This window comes from Limulus polyphemus, unplaced genomic scaffold, assembly GCF_000517525.1.
Source record: "Limulus polyphemus unplaced genomic scaffold, Limulus_polyphemus-2.1.2 Scaffold6683, whole genome shotgun sequence".
Lineage (NCBI taxonomy): Eukaryota > Metazoa > Arthropoda > Merostomata > Xiphosura > Limulidae > Limulus > Limulus polyphemus.
Window position 1 is genome coordinate 4,429 of NW_013672293.1, and position 12,568 is coordinate 16,996.

The 12,568-nt window shown below is 32.0% G+C and overlaps 2 protein-coding genes across 2 annotated transcripts in view; both read right to left on the minus strand.

Annotated features, from left to right (window-relative positions):
- LOC106473965 (ADP-ribosylation factor-like protein 5B) overlaps nt 1-8,439 on the minus strand; it is a gene marked incomplete at its 3' end in the record, with an annotated part of 12,228 nt that extends 3,789 nt beyond the window's left edge. Inside the window, exon 1 of the mRNA XM_013934655.2 lies at nt 7,309-8,439. Coding sequence (XP_013790109.1) covers nt 7,309-7,354 — 46 coding nt within the window. The remainder of the gene's footprint in view (nt 1-7,308) is intronic.
- Nucleotides 8,440-11,602: 3,163 nt separating this feature from the next.
- The window catches only part of LOC106473967 (probable C-mannosyltransferase DPY19L1), a gene marked incomplete at its 5' end in the record, with an annotated part of 31,893 nt that continues 30,927 nt past the window's right edge, over nt 11,603-12,568 (minus strand). The window contains one exon of the mRNA XM_013934656.2: nt 11,603-12,154. Coding sequence (XP_013790110.2) covers nt 12,010-12,154 — 145 coding nt within the window. The remainder of the gene's footprint in view (nt 12,155-12,568) is intronic.

Sequence of the window (12,568 nt, forward strand, 5' to 3'; positions counted from 1 at the left end):
TATCCTTTGCACATCATGTATGTCCTCTGTATGAGATACCCATATCCTTTGCACATCATGTATGTCCTCTGTATGTGATACCTGTATCCTTTGCACATCATGTACGTCCTTTGGTCTTATCATGCATGAATTTAACACTTGAAAAATGTATGCTTAGAGAAGTTGTATTTTCATTAGCACGTGCAACAGAGGCACAATGTGTAACATAAGTAATGTTGCACTTGCTGAAGAAAAGGAAATGTTTCAAACATAAAATCAAGCATAGAAATATTGTTGAAAATAAAATTAACGAGAAAACACAAATTAATGTACTCCCACCAACAGCTAATAAAGTTTTGCACGATCTCTAGTCTGTCTGTATGTACAGTAATGTCAGAAATACATATCACCAAAAAATCGCTCCAGTAGTTTTCCTCTAAGCATCATACAGGTTACTAAACTTCTGTCAAAGTTAGTTCACTTATAACGTCACAGAGCTTAGGCTTAGGCTACTAGCACATTACATGCAACAAGTTGTGGTTAAGACATTCGTTTTTAATTCTCCTAAACAATTATAGCCAAAGTGGCCACTTTATGTTCGTTCTCGAAGCTTCTCAGTCCTATTTGTCCCCACAAAAATTAAGGTAAAATAGCACAAAAACAGCTGCTAAACTCCAGAAAGTTGTAAAGTCGGTAAGGACGACGATAGAAAATGAGATATAAACGGTAAGGACGACGATAGAAAATAATATATAAACAGTACTTTTGCAGCTGGGACTTGTTTAACGTGTAACTGTGGCCAATTTCTTTTGAAGTTAGAAATTTGAGTGACATATATCAAAAAGGGGGCAATTAGGTGTTTCAAATAGTTTCATATTTACAGGAACAAAATAACGGGAAAAGTAGTCTCACACACACACACACATACCACAAAAATAAAAACGAATGGTCACCTTATTTATAATGAAAGTTAATATACAATTAACTAATATAAAGATTAATATAATATAAATAATGAATTAATTGCTAAACTAGAAGCACGCAAAGATATTTTTGAAAATCGAATTAACACGCGTAAGGAACAAAACAGGGTGCGACACGTCGATCATCACAATTAGCATTTTTATTGTAATAATGGGTATACCAAGGTCACAGAGGAAAATTTTAAAATAAAATAATCATAAACCAGTTGGTAATTAACCGGTCAGTTAAAAAAAAAACTGAATCAAAATAACATCCGTATGCCCGAAGAGTTCCAAAAACAACAGGTTTTATCCTCCTGACAGATAAAAGTGAGCTACTTTCGTGATGACGTTATATTAAACATGCTCGTGACAGGTACAGCAACGTCCGACAAATGTTTCTCTGCTCAGCGTAGCGTCACAATTGTATAAACGTTTCATCGCTCGTACGTAGAAAGATGAACTGTTACCGAGTTTGGAAATTACAAAATATAAAATACGAAATTTCTGTTTGGCTATCTTAATAAAATAAATATTTTTGTCCGTATATAAAACTATTTGCGACCGAATTTCAAATATATTTTAGCATTAAAAAAAAGCTCACCTTTAAATTAGAATCTTTGTTCTGATAAATATTCTAACGGCTAAAAAAGCAGAACGTTAGGTTTTTTCACTCAACAGTATCGTGTTTCTTGGTAGTACAGTTTTCAAACAATACTGAAAGTTATTTTAAAATCTTTAATTACTTTACAGTGATTTTCTGTAATTTGATTTGAAATAATTCACATTTATTTCCAATTTGTCTTGGCCTCGTCGAAAAGGAAAAAAACCCGGGTATGTTTCCAACTCTCACTTAATCATAAACCTCAGAAATAAATAATTTCACAACAAATCCGTCATTTCAATACATATATCAACCAGTGTTCCAAAATTTCTGAAAAGCCTAAAGAAAATCACTGGATTAAAACTAGGCACTCACAGTTGATAGTAGATAACGACCGTTTCGGCAATTCGAAAAACATGAAGGGTTTATATAGTGTCAAAATAATTTAATTAATTATATATAAGTACAGTTTAGGTGCGAAAAGGACGGTAGCCCGAAACGTCAGCTGTCAATACAATATATAAACTTTTAAAGTTTTTTTAAAACAATGCACTCCTCGTGCAGAATGTATGTTAAATTCCCACAAGAAAACACTTTCGCGACACCTAATAATTTAAGAATCTCCCGAAAACGCTAGGTTAATTTATTTTATTTAATACTGAGTTTACTACTTTTAAAACTGTGATTATTATTTTTTATATATTATTGCTGGACATATAATTTAGTTTATATAAAGATAAGCAAGTTTAAAAAACGAATTTATAAAAATATTTTTACACTACTGTTTCAATACATGTGTATTAGTGATAAACAGTGTACCAGTTCATTTACAGCGTTACGTGCGACAGTTTGAACCTGGCCTATGAAGATATTCACATATGTTCTGTGTCAAACCGGAAGTATAAACTGTTTGGTTGAACGAAGTCTTTAGGCAGACAAAAGGAACGGGGTTCTCCAACCAACCTCGACCAAAAAGAGAAAACAAACCTTACTTGCTTCGACCGAAATTAGAAATAAAAACTTCGGTTGGAAATTCTATTTCCTAATACGATAGCTTCTTACCATAAAGTTTCAAAAACATTTTAGGAGTCGAAATATTAGCCTTGTTTGTTTGCTGAATTTTGCGCAAAGCTTCTCGAACGCTATCTGTGCTAGCCGTCCCTAATTTAGCAGTGAAAGACCAGAGGGCAGCTAGTTATCACCGCACACCGCCAACTCCTGGTCTACTATTTACGAACAAATAGCGGGATTGACCGTTATATTATAAAGTCCCTACGGCTGAAAGAGTGTGCATGTTTGGTAACAGAATTCGAACTCGTGACAACATAAAATAAATCATAAATAATATTCATATCTCAGCCTATATTGAATAAGTCATCTCCAAGTTGTAAAATATGAAATTGAAATGAAAATTGTTTTACATACATATAAAATAAGAAAGCAAACAAAAAACCTGAAGATGGGTTTATAAAAAAAATCTTAAAAATAAATGAAAGATGTGAACAACACTTAACTACGTGGATAAAAATTAGCTGTAGGGCACTGCCCTGAAGATTTATGTTAAATTACAAAATCAACAAGTGAAAAAAAAATTTTATATTCTTATTACTTTTACTAAATCTTCCTGATTACCAAACTTAAGTTTTTCTGAATTAATTTTTACATTTACGTAATTATTTCGCATTGTCAGATTAGTTTATGAATTTAGGATTAACGTAAATCTCGACCTCATTCATTATTAGGCTTAACGCAAAACAATATTTTCTGATACACAGATTTATGGCGTATTCTCAGTCAGTTTGTTCCACAGCTAGCTTTGTAACTATAATTAACTCATAATTCTGATCAAAAGTTCTTAATAATTACAAATCCTACATATTATGTTTATTAAATACAAGTGCTAATTCTAACATACACAAAGCTAGAATTTTGTGTTTTAATCGCATCAGCTTTAATTTCAGTTGTTTCACACTGAATAATCTGCCTGTAATAATTTTGTTCTTATCGCTCAAATTACTGCCCGTTCATGTTATAAATTTATTACTTTCTAACAAACGTGTTAAAATATACGAGTTAGAACTTGGAAACCCACAACTTAGTACTTCGTTTCTTCAACTCGTAAATGTACAAGCTTTCTATTTTTTTTTTAAATAACGGAAACTATGTAGGCTAACAGCAAGAAGAGGCATTTCTGTAAAATGAGAAGTTAGTCTTAAAACATATACATATATATATCATCACCCATCACCAAATGGTTTTACCATCACTTGCACAATGATATTAATCCTTTTATGATCCATGTGACTAAAGCACTAGTATACGTCGCTTTTTGTGGGATAAACCAGGAGAGGGGTCAAGTACGTCTTGTGTTAGGAAACCTTTAAAAAAATCTTTGCTTGCATACAAACAGCGCAATATAAAATAATTTTTATCTGGAAAATCTAGCACAATAAAAATTTTGACCAATTCTTTTAAACACTAGAAATAGTTCTCGTTTAATGTTTCTTAATCGTAATGTCATGTAGAGTAATTTTTAAGTTACTTTCAGATCGTTCACAGTAAAACATTGAAATAATTTGTATTGATCGCTTTGTCGTTTCTTTATTTAGAAATTTGATTCTTCAACACTTAGTTTAGCACTAATTTTTCAATAACAGCAATACAAATAACAACAAGAAGAAATAAATTCACCAATTATCTTTGGTTACAGCAAAATAAGACTATTTGTGGTTTTCTGTTGGTACATATCTGGTACTCTTCGAAATGAATTATTTTGGCAACATTGTAGTAGAGTTCCTCTTAAGTATAATACTGTAATATTGGCAAATTTTGTTCTGACTAAAAAAGCAATTTAAGTTTAAAAAATGTGTGGTCACTATTCAATAACTACCATCATGTTTACAAACAAACATAATAACATAAAGGTAACTCAATATTTGCTCCATAGCCCCAGAATGACACACCCCTTTTAATTATAAAAATAATTCTGAACTTCAACTTGTTTTGTGACATTATCCAAGCAACAATATAAGATCAGAGTCAAAGAAAACTTCTGCAACTTCTACCTCCTGGGTGAAATTAAAACAAAGATGCAGGTGAATCGCTGGCATTCAGCTCAATCAACTTATTCACCAAAGGATAAAAAAACCAAACATTTTTATACAACTGTAAACTAACAAAACACCACAGCATCAAGTAAACAACTTTACAGGTTCACAATCAACATAATAATTAGTATGCTAAAGTCCAAATGTGGACCAGGGGTTCCCAAATAACTACCCACCTGAGTAACGAGGCAATTTTCTTAGACTCGTGCTCAACTGGGAGAAGTTACTGTTCCAATAAAGTATAAAATTACTCTTATAAATAATTTGAAAATAGAAAAATGTATATTCTCAGAATTGGAGTAAAAGTAAAGAAGAACAGTATGTCAACCAAACTACATCTGTTACATCCAGTGCTGATGAGGCCTTTTGCCTAATATCAGGGCTCATTAGACTACCTGAAATATGACAGACATGGTAGAGGCTGAGATATTATTAAACTACAAGAACAGCTTCTAATCACATCCTGTTTACTTGGAGTTAAACTACATATAAACCTGGTAATCAGGATAGCTAATTAAATTAAATGAACCTTCATATGTTCTGACTTATAAAGGAAAGAATGCATTGATCCATCAGTTGGGCACCCTTGCTGTTAATGATACCTTTGACCATAATCCCAATAATATCTCATGAGGTTTTGATCGTAATCCCAATAATATTTCACGAGGTTTTGACCGTAATCCCAATAATATCTCAAGAGGTTTTGACCATGATCCCAATAATATTTCACGAGGTTTTGACCGTAATCCCAATAATATCTCACAAGGTTTTGACCATAATCCCAATAATATCTCACAAGGTTTTGACCATGATCCCAATAATATCTCAAGAGGTTTTGACCATAATCCCAATAATATTTCACGAGGTTTTGACCGTAATCCCAATAATATCTCACGGGATTACGGTCAAAACCTCGTGAAATATTATTGGGATTATGGTCAAAACCTTGTGAGATATTATTGGGATTACGGTCAAAACCTCAATAATATTTCACGAGGTTTTGATCATAATCCCAATAATATCTCACAAGGTTTTGACCATAATCCCAATAATATCTCACGAGGTTTTGACCGTAATCCCAATAACATCTCACAAGGTTTTGATCGTAATCCCAATAATATCTCACAAGGTTTTGACCATAATCCCAATAATATCTCACGAGGTTTTGACCAGATTAGGAGATTTAGATTAGTCCTAAATACACGTATTAAACTAATAATTTATTATCAATAATCAAGTTTGTATTTTCATTCAGCCACCTACTGGTAGGTAGATAATTTTAAATATGTCAACTAAGTGAATTCCAAATTTCTTTTTTTAGATACCCTATATGACAATAACTTATTATTTAAATATAATTTTGTGTCTTACAATTTTAAAACAATCAAGAACTATTTACATGAAAACAAAACTAAGACTGCTTTTTGTGGTGATACAAAAACCTTAAAGTACTTAGGATATCTTTAGAAAAAAAAAGAACTTAAATAAACATTTAAAAACTAATTACCGTATGTGTAGCAAGTATACAAGTAATTTTACAAAGGACTCCAAGACATTTTCTACAGTTTAACTGATACAGGTTAACAATTAACAATGTCAAACGTTTATTTCTGAAAGATACTGGCATCTCAGACAATAATGTTTCAAATACTTTTTTGTTGGTTTCACTGAAATGCTGAAAAACCTGTTCTAACAAGAATGTTTCTGTTATTCAAATGAACTTTGAAAACCTTTGTGAATGTAAAAGAAATGAGAAAAAGTTCTTAGAACAATTATTGGGAGTTTATAAGCAGCTTGGTTATCGTAAGAATAGCATGTACAGTTTTGGTTCCTTTATCACAAGAAGGATATAGGCATGTTGAAAAGAATGGTGAGACAATCTTCTGGAACGATGCCCAACTTAAGAAACTTACACTACAAGTTTTTGATTGCTTTTTTCTGGAGTATGCAAACATATATATATATATATATATATATACTATGAAAATGTCTGTTTGTTAGTCTAGAACACGAGTGATTTTTTTGGGTGTGAAGATGTAAGATAGCATCAGTAATATACAGCATGAGCCAGTGGTGATAACGTGCATCTTTCTTGCACCTATACAAAAAGTATTCTAACTTTATAAGTCATCAGTGTTTGTCATAGGTGAAACATTAATATTTTTAGATAGAAAGCTGTGTAAAGACATGTATTTCTCTCTCTCTCTCTCACACACACACACACACATAAAGTACAATCCATTAAATCAATGAAACTACACAAGGTAAAAACAACAACATTTAAGAAATGTGTATGTTACAAGAATGTTTATGTAAAGTTTCTACAAAACAGAGTATTTTTACAAACGTTATAGCCCTATTTTGGGTCATGCACATTAAGTTAACTACTTTTCTGGAATGAGGTCATTCCTAATTTTATAAATATCAACCATAAAAATTTTCTGTAACATACTGATGTTACTTCAGCACCAATATTTGAAAATAACGGTCAAACAACCGTGCACAAGCAAAATTGTAATCGACATCTCTGCCAAATGACCTAAACTGTGACTACAGATAATATAATCATTCATTAAAAATGTTATGCTATGTATATAATGAAATTTTCGACTGTATTATCATATTTACAAGTTTGACATGATAAAGCCATACTCACCTTCGTTCCCAAATAAACTCCACAACTTGGCCAACAGAATTCCCATGATGACAGTAGTCTTCAAAGTTAATGACTGAAGCTTCTAAGAAAAGGGTTAGGTTCTATTTTTTTTTAGTATATAACCTGATTGTCCTAAGTAACACTCGTGGTCACATCCAATGAAAACCAGGTGGTCTACGCCTACCAAAAACTCAGTATCAACTTCCAATTTCAAACGACAAACTTCAGTTTTTCACAAAGTTCTGCATAAAACCTTTGATAGATCGAAATTAAGGGAGTCCCTCAATTATTTATTTTTTTACACAGAAATTTCAATATGAGGGTAATTATTAATTTAGTAGTATAAGGTGGTACCTAACAATAGCATAGTCTAGTTTTATAATTACTCGTTTACTATGATGTACACTAAATTTACAAATTACAGGGCACAACGGAAACAGGTTTATACCAATGCAACAGCCGTATCGTCTGAAATTTAATATAAAAAAAATTAGGACATGGACTGTGGCGTAACATACATCTTAAAGTCAGTCTCTTGTAAAAAGCATCGAGAACGTCCACGATGTTACGATTGGCAATCTGCTACAGTTAATTCTTAAGCCTAAACGTTTTTAACTGCGTTTGTACGACGTTAACAACAGGAGCCAGGTTGGTTAAGTTTATGTCGACACTGACGAGTGCACCGAACACGAAAACAAAACGTCTAACCTTACCTTAAAACTCACTCATTTCTTCTATGTTATACAACTAAAAAAACAAGCAAAATCAAAACTTAAGAAGCCAACTTACACTCTTTCACTCAACTTAATAAGTGCACACTTAGCTTATTCAAAGATTTTATACATTATAGCGCAGTAATCTCATTTTCACCATCCTTTTTCCACCACACACCAGCAACGTCTGTGGAAATTTCTCAGTTTCCTTCTTTCTTTCTCTAATTAAAAACCCAAGAAAATGACGTTTAACTGACGTTTTCGCCGCTTGGGGAAAAGTGAGAGAGAGAGAGGACAGAGACACGTATATTGGCGTTTCTTTCTGGCTTAGTATAAACATTTTAGATTTTCTGAAAACATATATACTTATGCTTTGTGTAAACAAAGTTTACATCTTGTGGTATCTTCAGATAAACTAATTTTCTCCAGAGTAAACTGGCAAGGCCCGCAAAAAAACAGGAATACTATACTACGAAGTTTGAGCTTATCGTTTCCTGGCTCTTACTGAAACCCACGCAAAGAAAGAGACAATACACAAAAACACAGAAATTAAAATGTTGATTCAAACACAACGACAAGTTAAAATAAAACACAGGAAAAAGTTTAAATTGTGTTTGTGGAATTGAAAGAGGGAGAAAAGGAAATTGTTTTTATTGTTGCTTTCTCACCAGTTTAGCATGAGTCCATTCTGAAAAATAAAACAAAAAGAAAAAAGGATGATCCTTTACATTACAAGACAAACTAAGTGAAAAGCAAAACCTACTTCTTTAAACAAAATAAGGTTTGGCAATAATCCCAAATCATTTAAAATGAGCTATATGCTATGTACAAATCTGATCAATAAAGGAGGCTGCTCAAAGATCACGTAACCCCCAACCACTCTAAAAAGGATGGCTATTTCCCGATAGGAAAGATAGCTGCCTATTTTGGAACATCATGGGTGAAGTTGCAGTTTTCCTGCAAGAAAATACATTTATTTACCAGCAAGATTGACCCTATTGCCTGGGAGCTACAGGAACTGACAGACACTTTACGTTAGTCTATGATATTACAGTTGGTAGATACGTCACTTTTTTTTTATATAATAGAGGCAATATGTGTGTTGTATTATATTTTCAGTAACTCTAAAAATGGACCGTTTTTATCATAAATTATGTTAATATTCTTGACTTTTATGACTTCCTTATTCAAATATTAAGAACTCGTTGTTAAAGAAAACGTTTCGTCGGCATAGTGTTAAGTCATGTCGTTCTGAGATTCCTTCCAACAGAGACCCTGTGAGACTATGCAAATTTGGATAATGCAAGTTAAACTCAGCATATAAGAATATTAAAGCTATAAGCGGAAAACTTTAAATATTTTTTTATTCAGATTTGTTTACTTATGATTTTTTTAAAACACATTCTTATCTAGATATATATATAGTGCAAGAATTTTTTAAAATATTCATAAATTTGACATATCAGTTTCTAGTTGCCTTATGTATGCTGAAATAATTCAAAATGCTTGTTTTATATTTGCATTCGATGGAATTCTGAACTTTTTTTCAACACCAGGATCGCTGTTTTCATACGTGAAATTGTTGACTCGTACTTCAAGGTGTATAAAACTTCCACGAAATTGTTTACAAAATCTCTGCCTTTAAAATACGGAAACCATCAATTAGTGTAAAAAATTACATTTTTTAGTAAAAAATAATTCTTGTATTATCAGTTATGTAAGAGTGGAACACGAAAAAAAGGGGGTCTTGGGTATTGCTAAAGAGTTTCATAAGGATTAAAAGTGTATAATAATAAAGTAATAATTTCAGTTACAAAAATTATCACCCACCCTCCAAAAAAAAACTTCAGAATTTTAGAAAAATTAATTTGCCCTATAAGTGCTACAAAGATTAATGCCACTTACCTCACGTCATTCATTCTAAACCAATCGTAATACAGCAAGTAAGTAATCATGTTAAATATTTTCTGAACCTATATTTAATGTGCATAATTTATGTTCTTTAATTGTTGTAACACGTTATTGTCATATCTATATAAATAATACACTTGCTTTTGTCTGTCCAGAACTATTCTTGCAAATTTATCGATCAAACGCTAGAAATCTCGTACCGTTAGAAAGGCCGAAGAGACCAGATTGCATATTGGATTTTCCACACAGAATCGCATTACCTGTTTTTTGCTTAATCGAACTTTTTAATGCAACGAGTATGGTACACGATGGCACAACGTCGTTGTCATCACGTGACGACTGGTTTCGATCTCAACTTTAGTTTTTTTATTTGTAAAGTATTTCACACAAACAACACTTAATTCGTGTGTAATTTCTTAAAAATATTAACATTACACTAGATAAAGATGGGCTTTCTCGACTTATTTGGATCTAAATTACGCATGCGCAGTTCGTTCAAAACCGTATGCTTATGACTTCGTGAAAACGCATTCGGACGTTTCTGCATTAACAGCTAAGTTTGCCATCATCACAACTTTACATTTACTTTCCAATAACTTAGCTTCGTTTCATTTCATAGACTGCTATAAACACATTTTAGTTACTATTTTCTTTACTACAGGTTTTATTCTTCGTTTCAACACAAAGTATCATACACTGAACGCTAATAACCCTTTCATACTCTGTACCATTACTATATTGTTTACTTTACGTGTGGTTTTATTGAATAAAGTTACGTCTACGTGAGTTTGTTTGTTTGACCGCGTAAGATGTTTTTCAAATAGACCATGATTGATCAATCTACAACATAATGGCTGCAAGAAAGCGTAGCTTAATGATGTGAGTGAAAATGATAGAATAAGGGAAATTGAAGCGAAGGGCATGAAAACTACCGAAAATATTTTGCAGGTCGCGGTTAGTTGAACTGTAATGTGAGAGTGAAAAAACAACAACAACAACAAAATTCATGTTGAACTTCATATATATTTTATTACTATACTTTGAGAACGAAAATACAATTCATCTTTATGCAACACACACACACACACAGAAAACAATGTGACAGTTAATATATTGATTTTTTATTGTACCAATTAGTTGTAACATGTAGAAATATTAACAAATATGATAATGAGTACAATAAGGAGTGGTCTACATTACACGCTCTTCACACAAATATCAACAATAACCTTTTAACACTGATTTGTGGTCCTTTATCACACATTATAGACTTGATAATCAACAAAAATATTGGCTGTAGTTAAAAAGGTCAAATGTAAACGCGTTCCATAAATTTTTCTTTTGTGGAGTATCATATTAAACATTCGACAGTCCTTAAATAAGACTTGTGTATATTTTAACTTTTGAACACCATTATATATATCAAAATACACAATGCCTCTCTGTATGCTTCAAATATAATGTCAAGAAAGATTTCATTTGTATTTACATAAAAAAATAAATCCATCAGTACTCCACTTACTATCAAAATAAATTTTGAAGAAAATAATAAAACAGTTATCGCCATCTAGTGAGAATTTTAAACAATGTTTAAACTATATTCTGAAATGTAATAAATTATTTCGAGGAGAAAAAAAAATCTTTGGTTTCATTAATGTTTTTACGTGTTTAAGAAATTAAATCAAAGTAAATCTTCAAACCTTTGGCAGTGTGGGTGTTAAACGTGTTCATGTAAACTAAGATACATACTAATTGCTAATTTCTTTGTTATAATATATAATTAACTTCATTTCCCGCCAGTAAAGAAAACGCACTTGCTCGACAGATATTCACATTCAAAGCAACAGACTGAAAAAGTAAGTACCTTATTTTGCAAACAAGAAATTCAACATATATATTAGTAACAAAGAGCAAAAAAAAATACAAAGTTCTCTTTGAGGTTGTGTAACCTTGCATTGCCAAATTTATTTTTATAACACTATTAAATCAGCAACTTGTAAGTTGGCTCTGCGTATCAAAAAAGTTACTTCTGTTTCGACATTCCAAACGTCACACACACACACACAAAAGGCAGCACCTAGAGCTTCAAAACAGCGTATTCGTTGTTGCGAAAAACCTGCTTGAAAGGCAAAGGTTTTCTCAAAAGCCGCTGACACACCATTTCTTGATTCCGATTAACAGGATCCTCCACATCCCACACGTCTCCCATTCCACATCCCTCCCTATGGAGAAACAAACACTGCTCTAAAACGTTTACCATTATTAACGTGACAAGATGAAAATGGCAGCCACCGAAACACAAAACAAACCAATTTGAAAATTTTTTTTATACTTTCAAACTGAAATGGTCAACTTAAAAAGCATGACAAAAATAAAACCTGTACAGGCTTTACTTGGATATGGATCGGTCGGTAATTGGTCTGATCTTTTACACACATTTTAGTGAACACTTCTGAAAATGGCTAAAAAATACTACGTAATAAAGACTTTTTTTTTTTCAGTTTCCTACAACTGTAATACTGGTTGTGTTAGAGCCACAAAGTTTTTGTCCAAATATATAACATTATCATAAAATATTTGTCCATCAAGACAACTGATATAACCATTTGTGATTTTAAATTCCCTCCAAGATGATT